At 38.6% G+C, this 13,883-nt stretch overlaps 1 protein-coding gene across 1 annotated transcript in view; it reads right to left on the reverse strand.

Moving 5' to 3' along the window:
- The window catches only part of PTPN13 (protein tyrosine phosphatase non-receptor type 13), a 108,830-nt gene that overhangs the window by 52,310 nt on the left and 42,637 nt on the right, over positions 1–13,883 (reverse strand). The window contains exon 7 of the mRNA XM_056490408.1: positions 3,289–3,852. Within this exon, the coding sequence (XP_056346383.1) occupies positions 3,289–3,852 (564 nt within the window). The remainder of the gene's footprint in view (positions 1–3,288; positions 3,853–13,883) is intronic.

A 13,883-nucleotide genomic window follows, 5' to 3' on the forward strand; every position in this document is an offset into this window, starting at 1 on the left:
ATAACAAGAATGAACAAAAGGGCAAAGATGAAGAACTTACTCTCTTGATAAAATTAACACATACTTTTGGAGTCTCTTACTGGTGATCAGGCTACACCTTATAGCAGACTCTTGCCCTTGCCCCCATCTGGCTAAATGGCATCTAATTATGAACAATCATCTTCAGTATAGAAGAGATAAACAACCTCAACCCTGAAACTGTACAGCAGATTAACATAAGCCAGCAAGTTCAAGAGCAAGCCAGTTGCAAGGACATGGTCCTTGGAAGCCTTGTGAGGCTAAATCTGAGATGTTCCAACAGTATGTTATAGTGCACTTCAGTGCACACATGGTCAGCAGCTCACTGCAAAGTATTACAGCACAGCTGTAATTAAAGCTCTGTCATTCTTTCCACTATAAATTCTGCTTTTCATGAGTTTATAATTTAGATTGTAAAAACCTGTTCTGAGTGAAAGCTTGGCAAACCAGAGCCTGTGCATAAGAACATTTTCTTTTTCCAAGGCAGTCAGCTCTTTAAGGTTTTATGAAATAACAAAAAAGTTTTCCAGCTTAACGCAAAGTAAGTTAAAGAAAAATAAGCCATATGTCACTTAAATTCCTTTGTAGTTTGAGGAGGGAAGTTTTATCTCGCCAAGTTCAACTCACAGAGAATCCAATGTCACTTCACAATTCAAAAATGGAAAAACAATGCATACAGCCAAAAGCAGAGGCTTAATGCAATTTACACAGGCTTAGCTGTAACCTAGACCTGGGCTCAACTGAACTGAAAATACCCCCAGACCTACCAAACAGAAAGCAGATCGTGTTTCCTCTGCTACCCAACCACAACCCTGTTTCCTGTGACTCCTTGCCCATTCTTCCCCCTCCAAACTGAACTGAACCCTCATTCCAAACTGCATGAACTTTTGAGGTAAGTTATTCTCCTTCTCTATTTTTCACTCATACCTCTCAGCTACACTGGTCAGAAGAGTAATTCCACACACACTTAACACTTGATAGTGTCGGATGTGGAAATATCTGTCTTCCCACTAAGTACTTCAAAATTACACACAACAGTAATGCACAAAAAACTCAAGACTGTATTTTTCATTTCTTTGACAGACAAAACTGGCAAAGAGACTTTCAATGAAAGATCTCAAGGGACATGTCTGGTATAAAAAAAATGTAAGATGAGGAACAGTAAAACATACGGAACAAAAAAATGAAAAGGGAAGGAAGTCTTAACAGACTAGCAGACTTTATTAAGATTTTTGTGAATCTGCTCACTAAGGCAGAATAGATAATTCCAGTCAAGTTTCTCAAGCCCTATAAGACATAACAGCAACTAACTCCTATGTGCGAAAGCATCATCCATCTTACTAGAATACTCCTTTAAACTGGCTCATTAAAAATTCACATTCACAACTCATTTCTGGTCCAAAAGATTTTCTTTCAGTAGTTAACTAAGTGAACAAATTGAACAATTGAGAACCTAAAATATAACAGTAAAGCACACATTCCCACCATCAAGAGCGAAACACACCTTCCTTGAAAATAGAAAACTCTGAAAACCAGCTACCTGCTGAGAAAGTGTCTTTTCATTTTTCCTAGCAAGTAATTCAGAAGGCTGAGCAGTGAGTCATTGGCTATTGCCTCAATCTGCCCTGTACAACTTTGTCACTCAGCCTCTGTGACTATTAAGGCCCAGTTTCCAGTTTACTTTGACTGCACTTTCACCCATTCCCCTTTTGAATTGAGTAGTTTCACACACCTGACCTATCTCAGTTTGCAAGGCATGGGCATGTTTTGTTTTCTGCCATCTCCCAATCTGCTTGAATGAGAATGATAAACCATTGCTCATCAATGGGTTTGGCCATGCTTTGGTTTTGCTCTTGTGCAACACAAACCTGCACAAAGCTGCACTCCTGAACAACAATGCTATTGAGAGCTTTCCCAATGCTGGGAGTGGCCTCCTCCTAAACTCTGTCAGCTGCCTATCTCCAAGGATCCAAATTGACTCATATACCTGAGATGGACCCTGTTGATTTCAGACTCTTAAACCAAAAGCCAACCAAGCTGTACCACATCAGATACCCTGGTAGATAATAACAGATAGTAAACTGCTATAGAGATAAACAATGGTATCTCCACAGTGCTGCTTTCATCTGTGTTCATTTCTTCACATGATAATGTAACCCTCATCAGAAGATGCTGATTTGATAACACAAGAGAACTCCAGCTGGACAGAAATCACAGCAGCTTTTTAACCTGCCTATGCCATTTCAGTAACACTCCTCCTTTCTGGAACAAAAGGCTCACATGCACAGGAAAGGATTGGCTTCCTGTGCCAATTGCAATACAAGCACTTCTCAAGAAGGCCACAAAGGGCACGAGCGGGCATTTTCAGAAATTCAACCTTGACAAAAGGCTTTATCTTAATATGGAGGTGTTTACTCCTCAGGCAGAAGAAGGAGACCAAGGTAGGCTGTGTTTTCACAGTTATTTCTGTCACACAGAAGGCAGGCTAACTCATGAGTCTGAGTGCACCTCAGTAAATGCTTGAGCTAGTTCTGTACATACAGCTCTTGTCCTACACACCTTGTATGTCGTACCATATACCTTGGATGACCAAGTCATGCTTTCTGGCCCAGCACAAGCAGGATCCAGCTCTGCTCTCAGTTTCTATCCCACTGTCTCAAACTTACAGCCCCTGAAAATCACCCCACAAAACCAAAGCAAATAAAACACGCAGTTCCACTTACAGGGTTCTACATCAAGGTCATTTTATAACTTTCCCCACAACAATGATGAAGGCTTTTTTCCCTCATGCATTTTTTTAACTGATGGAATTTGTGTGAAATATTCCCACTGAAGTGAAGATCTCAACACCAGGCCAAAAACAATCATATTTAAGGGCTTAAATCCAGAGTTATACAGCACAAAACCAGAGATCTGGAGATTAAATTCTGCCTTTCCTTGGGGGCATAAATCCATCTCTTAATAGCTAGAGATGACAATCTTCCTTCGAGGAAAATTACTTGACAATTGGCTGTTACCAGCTTTATTTTTTCTAATTATAATTGATGAGCTTGATACTGGTTAGAGATCAACTATTCTGAGCAAGCAATCTGGACAACCACATTTATCTTCATTGGCAACAGATGCTCTAATAACTTCACTTTATGTAAAAAAGATGAAGGGAAGACCTCAGCTGTTTCAAGAGCTGCTACAAGAGAACTCGAATTTATTATAACGAGAAATCTTTGTTTGATGACTGGAATACTCAGAAAACCAAAAAGCTTCACTAACCTTCTACATTCATAGCTTCCCTCAGAAGCTGCAGCTTCTTCTGTCTCTCTCTTATCCTGTCAAAGGCACTTGATATTGCTGCAGAAGTTGATGTCTCAGGCACGTGGCGCGTTTGGTCCAGTTTTTGTGGCCCAAAGACGTCCAGCGCTATGCTCCCATCAGAGTATCTTGCTTCTTTGTTTCTGGCAGCAGTAGAAGTCCGTACAGTAAATGTTTCACACTGATGGCTGTGCCTGTGAGAGCCTCCAGCATGGTCCCTCTCAGCTGCCTTGTCAGTAGTGCAAAGCAAATCTGTGGAAGAAGCCCATATTTTCCGTTTGGGAGGGACATCGGTGTGAAGGTGACCTTTTTTCTCAAGCTCGCTGGTTTTACACCTATGAGGACAGAAAACATCTTCCTGACCCGAATTGTAATCTGCAGAAATGCCCTGGAAAAACTCTTCCTCGTCTCGTGTTCCTCTAATGGACAGGAATCCCATAGACTTGCTAAGTCCTTTGTTAAGGGTGGTCTGTTGAGAGGAGTGAGCTCTGTGTCCATCAGGTGCATCAACCGCCACTGTTTTTCCTGGAATAAGGAGACATTTCATACATGTAATTTTCTACCTAACACACAGGAGTGCAACACAAATTAGTTAAAGTGTATGATGAACACACACTTGGGCATTGGTTTTACCACACAAAGCATTGAGAAGGCTACTCCAAGGGCTCCCTCAGTCAAAGATAGACCCCCAACTACCTCATACATATGATGACCATTTTATTTCTTTTATTTCTAAAATGCTCAAGAAAAAAATAAGACTTACTATAATTCAGTATTAACATTAAAAACCCCCAAACTGTCATATAATTGCTGAAAGTTGTTTTCTCATTAGTCTCATTTTCAAAATAGCCTGGACTATCACCAAAAATACTACTTAATAATCAATCTGAAATCATTCATTCCACTCACACCCAAATACACTGCCTACAGGTTTTAATAACAAGTCTAGGTTTGTTCTACAGATTTACAGATGCCCTGCAATAGAGTCAGCAGTAAGAAAAGAATGACTGTGTACTTAGGAATTATAAAAATCCTGGTTCTTCCTCTAATGACTAATTTTGTGACTACAGTCTCTCCTGATAAAGAATACTCTGAAACAAAACCAACAAAGCTTCCAAGGTAAAAATGAGTCTGCACCCTCTGAATTTCACTAATACATGGATCTGCCAATACTTAGGAAATCTCTCTTCTCCCTCTCCCTTCTCATGAAATTACTTCCAGAATAAAAGGAACTGCCAGAGGTGGAACCATATCAATGAAATATGTGGTTTCTAAAGAATATCATATCATGGTGACCAAGAGGTTTTGATCCAGGTGGAGTCAGCACGGCATGTGACTGATGCCTTCCTTAGACCTAGCTCCCTCTTTATGGTGATATTCCCATGTACATTCTTCAAGAAGGAGCAGCCTTGAAGATTTCACTGCAAAAGCAAGCAGTCATGAGTTCAAAGTAATCTACTACTCTTAAAGAATGCTGCATAGTCCTGCCTGCATCGATTGAAATTAACTGCCCCACTTGCACAGCAGGCTCCTGATGATCTTTATCTACAGTGCTATCCTTCCAAACAGAATTTCACAGAATGCTTTAGGGATGTTTGGAAATGTAGTCACTAATGCTTTAAAAGCTTAGGGCTTTTAAAGGTATAAACACCTTTCAACTCTGATATTCCTCAAGAGGAGCTGTGCTTTTAGTCTGTAGTTTTTATTTCTGTGATATTTAACTAACAATCAAAACCAGCAAGACTCAAGCCAAATGCAACCAAGTAGCCTCTTGCTTCCTATCACCATTCAAATACATTATGGTAAAATGTTAGGGTTTGGTTTGTCTAAAAGTTGCCTTGTAAGAAATCACACACAATTCCCACATGGTCTAGCCAAGAAAATAAACACTTTTGCCAATGAGAACGAACTAATCTTCTAAAAGGATCTGATGCCTCATTTCATATTTTACAAAGATAGCTTTAATACTAAACTAAACATAATTATCTTCGTGGTCAAGTAAATATTACATTATTACCTTATTCTCAGACTATGCATCATCCTAAGGCTGGTGAACTATGTATAATATTCACACACAAAAAAGCCTTTTAAAAATAAATGTTCATTGTGAAGTTCCCAGCTATCCATCTAAAACAGCAGGATAATATCTACTCTGCAAACACATACTTCACATTCATGTACATGCACTGAGGACAAACATTCCTGGACAAGATTTTAACTCAGTCATTTGTGAGATAAAAAGCTAAACACTGCAGTTTGCTTTTTAAGATGGCCAGCAGAAATGCAAATCAAAAGGAGCTCCGAGAATCCTCCCCAGTAATGAGAGTTCCAAGATAATTTTAGGCTGTAAAAACACCAAAACAACCTCCTCTATACACTGTAAAAAAACCCCAAACACCCACTTCTTTAACACTGAAAGTATTTACATGCAGGGATCTTACTGAACAAAACAAGGGCAAACAAAGCAGAAAAACACCCAAGAGAAGCAGACAGCTGCAACTCCAATACACTACCACAGCTATGCACACAGGATTACATGGTACAGCATTGGTCATGACTCAGAAGAACATTCCTGGTTCAAAAGATCATTTAGGTCTCTGCACACTGAAGCATGATCATGTTGCAGGATCACATGCAATGGAAAGAGTCACAAGGTACTTTTAGAATCTGTGGGTATACACACCACAGCACCCCAGAGACACAGCCCTGTCTTGCTTTGTGCTGGTGAGAGCTGCAGAGAAAGAGCCCACCTGTCACTGAAAAAGAGTGGTGGGTGGAAGGAGCATCCTCCTCTCCAAAGCTATGGTTCCTGTGGACTTGGATATACCAGAATATACTTGGATATACCAGAAGCTATTTCCTGTTTGCACAGAGGCACTGAAGCCACAGGCTCCTTTGCCTCAGCACACAAGAGATGCTCTCTATTCCCCACATCATTCCCCACTGGGCCTCCTCTCACAAGTAAAAGTGAAGGCCATGAGCACTATCTCATGGGCATTGACAAGGGAAGTACTCATGGCTACAGCTTTGCCACTCAACCAGCCAACTGCACCATGAGACAGGAGGTGAGCTGTCCCATCAGGAAGCAGTGCAGGAGGTGTTCCACTTCCATGCTGCTCTTCCACGCTACAGGTCTAACTCAGATCCACATTAAGCAGTCAGCATGAGATTTTTACATAGCACCAAAATGAGTCTACAGCTGGCCTCGGTATTCAGGCTTGAGACTGCAAAATTCTCTTGGAAGTCTTTAATATGTCCTTTATTACTCTTCCCATTCCCACTTCTACTTTTCATCAGCTTTGTCAATTCTTCCCACCTCTGCAAAACCCATCCCTCTCTACATTACATTATTTTAACAAGCTCTGCCCAAACTGACTGACAGTGCCAACCTGAGCTGTTTAAAAATCATCCTCAGAGAAGGGTACAGAAGAGACCTTGGGGCAAGGAGTGCACAGCCTGGCTATCTTGAGAGGGCAAACTTAAACAAAGCAGCAATAGAGAACTTTCAGACCTGTACTTTATCCCAGCCAAAACTGCATGCTGCTTTTAGAACCAGAGCACAGAGGCCAAGGATCAAGGGCAAGACTTCTCAATACAGAAGTAACTCAAGTGCAGATACCAGTAGTAAAATTGGATCAGGCAACCAGCAATCAGTCCAAGCTAATATTTCTGTTTTTAATAATGTAAATCTGTCCTCATCTCTTCTTCCTTTTTTGAAGTACTATTATAGACTTTGTAAGTCACACCATCAGCTGTTAAAGTATTTTCACTTTTTTAATCCTGAACTTCCTCCATTACCTCAGTATTACTTGGATCAAGTCTTAAATGACTGCAGGAAGTATCTTTCAGCATAAGGCTCATGTATCCAGGTTCCAGAAAACAGTACATCTCCAAAACAGAGCAGACTGAGATAATATTCCTTGTTTAACACAGGGATTTTCAGTTGGATGGCATACTCAAGCCCAAATTCATTAAGCCAATATGTGGTTTATTCTTCAGCTTTCACTGCCCTCCCCCACTTCAATCCCCCCAGCTTTTATAATGAAATGTGTGGAAAAATGAAGGAAATAACCACCAGCAAAAACCTATGTATAAGGAATAAATATCTAACCAATGATCAAAAGGAACTTGCATAAGAGAACTGGAACATCTTTATAATGCAAGAACTCATGTTATGACCTTCCTTTAAAAAAAAAAAAATAAAAAAATTGTGTTTGTAATGGAAACTCTGGAGACCTATCCCAAGTATCTTGGCTTGACTAAAGACATTAATTATATCACCTGAGACCACACAGAGCTACCCCAGGCTTCAGTTACCCAGGTGTGTAACAGGACAGAGAAGTGCCTCCCTGTCTGTCAGTGAAGGTGATAGAACAAGCCATTGGCAATTAAGATGCTGCAACATGTAAGCAACTTCAAAAGGAATACTTTCCCCTTCCCCAGTTACTTCTCTGTTGCCCTAAACTCTCCTCCTTGCTCATCTGAAGAGTCTATGGGTTCTTGATTCCTCATATCGCCCTTGGGTGTTTATCCTCTACTTGATGTTACATTAGTGCAATTATTTATAATTACTGTAAATAATTCAAATGCAATTACAGTAACTGTATGATTCCAATGTGTACTATATAGTGAGAGAATATATGCAACAAAAATAGCAATTAATCACCAGGAGTTCATGATTAAATTCCCTTGTGGTGCTAAAATGAAACTAGTTTTCCACACACACCTTCAACTGCCAGTTGTTACGTTTGCTAAATAACCATAGATCTGCTTCCTTCTTCCTTTGGTGTTTTCAGCAATGCATGCAACTACACCCTCCTTTACACCAGTGTCATTCACAGACCATCTTTCACTCATGCTGACAGTAATCTGGTTGATTTTCCTTTGAGAAAGAGTTGTTATCTAACTAAATCCAGTCTGTCTGTGATTACTTGGGTGCCAACTTGATCATACAAGCAATTAATCCGATATTAAGTAAGTGCAAACACAATTGGCACCATCACATACGGTATTTGTTTTTTGCTGCCCAAACTCAACTCAGTTTTCTTTAAAGACTTTCTGCCTGCCCATTCTTTTAGTTTGCACAAAGCAGAACAGTTTCCAACTCTATTACGGATTTTGACTCGTGGATATACACGAACACATATTGGAGTGGGGGGTGGTTAGGAAGAGAGAGGGGTCAGGGGGAGCAGGGAAAGACTGCTCACATGTGCATGAGAACACACCATCACTGTTAGACTGGATGGTCTCAAGAGAGGAAATTATCGTACAGGAGTTTAAAAAACATCTCCCACGCCATCTTTGTGCAGAAAACAAAGCAACAGAAAAAACTCTTTCTCCCCAGACAATGCGGTTAGTTTCTAAAATATGAGTGGGTAGCTGATGGAGGAGTTGGGTTTGCAATCCCTTTGGGGCAGGCTAAAAGCCAAACAGAAGACAACAGAGCCAGATGTGGCCTGTTGGTTGACTGCTAGCAATGGCAACCCCTCTTTTCCTTTCTAAATCATTGAGAAAAATCCAAGTTCCAGACGGAAGTGCTCCTAAACAATGCATTCTCTGTGAAGGAAGAATTGAACTGGACACAAGGACTGTTGAAAGCACTATATGCAATGGCCAAGCTATAAATTCTCTATAGTGATTTGCATTCTGCTTTGGACTGACAGCTCTTCTATCAAAAAACACCAAACAGCTCCAAAACCCAGGCATCTTGTTCAGAACAGTGGTAGTGAGCCTTGCCAAGCAGCACTTCATCATCCATAATTGCAACTTTTACCTCTTCCCTTCCTCAGCACCTCTGCAAGAAAAGGCAACCATTGCTCTTTTCCACTCAGCTTTTTGGGTCAGACTTTTTTGGTACATTTCTCAAGCAAGCAGGCAAAAGATCCACCTAGCTAGTCCCTTCCTGGATTTTTGTGTATCCCAGGAGAAGCTCAGTGATACAGCTGCTTTTCTGCACAGAGACAGCCTTTGGCATCTCTGGATTGGTTTCCTCACGGATCTTTGTGTCTGGTCTTGTTTTATCCTCAGAGTTCTGAGTTTGTCCTCAGTACTGCTCTGGCAGCATTTCCAATAGTGCCAAGCTGGAAGCTCCCTATAGCTAGTGAAACTATACCTAAATTTAAAAGGTCTCTACCAATGCCAACAACCACTACTGCCAGATGCAAACAGAAACACTTATTGGAAGAAAACAGGCATGAGTTTTGGAGTGAAAAAGGATAAAATAATTTTTTTTTTCCCCCAACAAGAAATCTTCATCTGGCTTTCATTTGGTTTTGCTGAACTCTGGAAGTTATTCTCCACCTACTCAGTTCTTTTGTTTCTGGAACTGAGGAGCCAGAGAAAAGAACAAAAAATAAAAGAGTATATTTAGTATATTTACAGATTACAAATTTTCAAGTAAATAGAAATGAGTTGGTGCTGCAGTTTTTGATAATTTAAGTCTGTGTGCTTGGATTTATCAAGATGTTTAAGCTACTTCAGTTCACATATGGAGGTCATCACTATAAACCATTTCTTTATAGATTAAAAGTTGTGTTTTCACCCAGATCAGGAACTAAAACAATTCACAGTCAACTTCCCTGGATCAAAAGAAAAAAAGGTATGTTTTCACTTATTTGAGAGGTTTTTTTGGTTGATATATAGAATATTGTTAAAATTAAAAGCAGCTCCACTTAGCATTTTTCATTCAGTTTGCAACACCTATCATTTTTGTTACACAATAGTGCATACAATCTAATTAAACAGGGAGTTGATCAACATCCACAATTTTTACCACTATTTCCAAATATTTCCTATTGTGTGCAGTTAAGGTGAATCTAAATTATCTTTTAAATTAATTTCAAGCCTTCATTGACATGGCACATATTTTTGGCAGAGAAAAAGATCAGAATACAACTGTAATATGATAATATACAAGTTGGACTTGTGACAGGCTACCACATTGTAAAAGTCAAGTTAAAATCAGGGATCCTCATGGCAGGAAAGCCAATACACCTGTTAGCTGCATCTCTTTAGAAGATGGAAAATCTCTGGCAAAGGTCTGTCCTTGGTGTTCGTGGATCACCAAATTAAATTGGAATTTTGCAAATAAACACACAAGGTGCAGGATTTCAGGTATTAGATGGCTGGGAAGCAGGTTTACAGGCAAGTACAAGATTTCAACTGAGCATTAAATACTCTACACATCTTTGTCAAGGATGTGGCAGAGAATAACACAGTGAATAAATTCTTGCTTCATATTTGGAAGAGTTTGACAGTTACTTCATCTTTTGTCACACCAAAAAAATTTTATGAAGCCAATTAAGTAACTTCCACATATAGTTCTTGATGTAAGAACTCTTTTAAGGTCTAAAGCATTTTTAAGTACAAAAATTAAGTAATTCATTGGTTCAGATGACTCATGACAGGTCTTGCTGCTATTATTTCTGCTGGCTAAGTCAGTTCCTAAACACTGTGTTCTGAATATGACTTGACTAAGAGCAAACATTCTGTAATATTAATTTACAATAAATTACTTCTGCAGCCAACCCTGCTGTAAAACTCATTCACCAAGATAGCCACAGAAAATGAGTCATGAAAGAGACAAAAAATAAATTTAACTGGGGAGAATATTAACATAAAGCTGTTTATTAATTTAATAATTATCTTCAAGAGAAGGATGGAAATGAATAGCTGAAAATATCAAAGCTGGTGACATAACAAGCAAAATATTTTATTTAAACATGTGAGTTGGAAACATTTCAAAACATTAATCCTAAGTCAACAATAAAGCCCTGGCAATTATAATTGTGAATTAACATGGTATGGAAAACTGATCCTAATAATAATAAAATTCAAATAAAAGAAACATCATAGCATTTTTCAAAGACTGCAAATATCTAAGGTATTAGTTGGCTGCTCTCCAGTTAGAAGCACATCTCTCTTACTGAACCATCTCTTACATTCATGAACTTAGCATGATTTATCAGCATGATTTAAGTTACATGCTCCAAGTAACTTTACAATACTCTAAAGTTTACAATAAATGCCATGCCCCTTATGCTGCTTTTTTCTCCATATGACAGCTATTCTATTCATTATGAATTCTAAGATTTTCACAACAACTCATCAGTGCACATCAGATGGATGAGTCTTCTGCTCTTACCAGCAGTGAGATTTCTGCTCACTGTATTTACTTTACATGTAATACACTAGGGAAGTGACTAGTTAAGCTATACACATCCTTATATGCACCTACCTCACCCCCTCCAATCATCCCAGTGCTAAACTTGACCCAAAATGAGTTCTCAAGAGGCAGTTAAACCCCAGAAAAGGGTAAAAGATGACTCACAGAACTTCTAACTCATTAGAAAAATGCACTCAAAATCATAATCCTCTCTTAGTAGCTTACTGACTTTCTAAATGTCTGCCAATTTGCAACTGGACTAAGAGACATTTATTTCAGCTACACACAGCACAGAATAGCACAGTAACAAATCAGGGAAAAAACACTTTTTACCTTCCTGAGTTGTTTTGATTTTGTTGGCTTTCTTTTTTTTTTTTTTAACCCTAACATCTTTCTTAAACCTTAATCTGGCTTTCTAGTTGTGGCTCCTCAAACTAAGAGATTATCAACCTATATAATCAGCACTACATTCTATAGCTCACTTTCCCTGAAATTTACAGCTGTGCCCCCAGGGCAGCTGATCTGTGCTGCTATTGACTGGATCTGCACTGGCAAACCAGCACACCACTGCAGAAAAAGAAATAACAAGCACTGAATTGCCCTGAGTCAAATGCAAGCTGTCACCCATTAATATCAGACACCCATTTCACTGGGTCCTCACTAACTTCCAAATACATGACTCAGTGTACTTAGTGTAAAAACAGAACTGAAAACAGCTAGAACTGGCTTGGTTAATTGAAGGGTTCTGTTTTGTATTTTACAATTCTCTGAGGTCTCAGGAACACAGATCAAGCAACATATCTAAGATCAACATAAAGGGAAGACAGTGCTATTAAGGCATACTAGGAAAAGTGACTGATAACAGAAGCAGAATTGGGAAAGGTTTTGGTTGTAAGCTAAGGTTGTAAGGCTTCTAAAGAAAAGGAGAAAAATGAATTCCACAGGTAAATAATGTGATACAGAGAAACTGGAAATCGTTCAGTGGAAGCAGGTCAGGCAACACATAAAGCAAAGGAATAAGTGATTTCAATTTAATTAAAAAAAAAAAAAAAATTAGGAAAATAAAGACTCAAATACCAGAAAACATGAAAAATTATTTCTGTTTCTTGGGATGGGAGGAAGAGAGAACTACAATACCAAAATGTCAAACTCTACAGGGTAACTGAAAAGCAGTTTTGCTCATTGACAGTTCATCTTGAAAAGAATAGAAAAAAATCAAGTATTTAAGAGTATCTCATTAATAACTTGTACCTTTCAGACCAGGCCTGGAATTATGCAGACAATATAATGTTTGCACTGGAAGAGTGAAGCACAAACATTTATTCCTTGCCACACATTATCTGTAACACTCTACACATGAAAGCACTTTCAGTGAGCTTCACAGGAACAGGTGCTAACAGCAACTTTGTAGTCTGGGGGTTATTATGTTCTGTCACTTCACTAATATTATGTGAGTAAAGATTCTAATAAATTAGAACTCTTCAGATAGTACAAAGTCCCATAAAAAGACAATTTTACTTTCAGAAAGTAATTTTGACTAAGGTTGCTTAAAACTCTCTCTTAAACTTACTGGTTGATAGCAGCTGAGCCAAGTGGACTCAGTATCCAGGAATAAGAGGAAAAAACATTCTACCCATGACATTTTTTTCAAGTTAGAGAATACAGTAAAAACAGCAATTGGATCATCTAGTCTACTTCCTCTGAGTTAAAGACAGAGTCCTCAGAGAAAGTTTCAGACATTACATGTTATTCACCCTAGTGCTGACCCAGAAAGCCATGAAGATATTGGCTAGAGCTACTACAGCAATCTCCAAAATTTGGTAGAACCTAAAACAAAAGGTTTTTTGTTAAGATATAATGAAGACACCAGGGACAAGCATTACTTCAGGAAAAGAAAAGCTGGTAAAAAGTTTAAACGAAGCTGTGGATTGGAAAACAAATGGACAGAGAAACAAAACCCCTCAAACCACAAACATTTAAAAAAAGTTGAAGATTCTCTAAGAAAATGAATAACAAAACAGCAAAAGACTGGTTAGTTGTATTAGAGAATAGAAAACTAGAAACAACAAAGAAAAGAATAATCAGAATTTGTTAATGCAGTGAGAAGAGACTTTAAAGACAATTCTGCTTTGTCTCCAAAACTTTACAAATACCAAAACACAGTTAATTATTGTTAGGGAATAAAAAGCAGAATAGGTAATGGAAAGAGGGTATAGAAATGAAAAACTTGAGGTAATAAGGCATTGTGCTTAAATAAAGCTCTTGAAAAAAAGTATGGAATAGGGTAGTAATGGCAAAAAAACCAAAGGTGTGTAAAGAAACTGTTTATTGGACAACACTGGAGACTGGGAAGAATAGGGTTAAAGAATAAACAAATAACCAGAAAAATAAG

Source organism: Oenanthe melanoleuca, chromosome 4 (assembly GCF_029582105.1).
Source record: "Oenanthe melanoleuca isolate GR-GAL-2019-014 chromosome 4, OMel1.0, whole genome shotgun sequence".
NCBI classification, from domain to species: Eukaryota; Metazoa; Chordata; class Aves; order Passeriformes; family Muscicapidae; genus Oenanthe; species Oenanthe melanoleuca.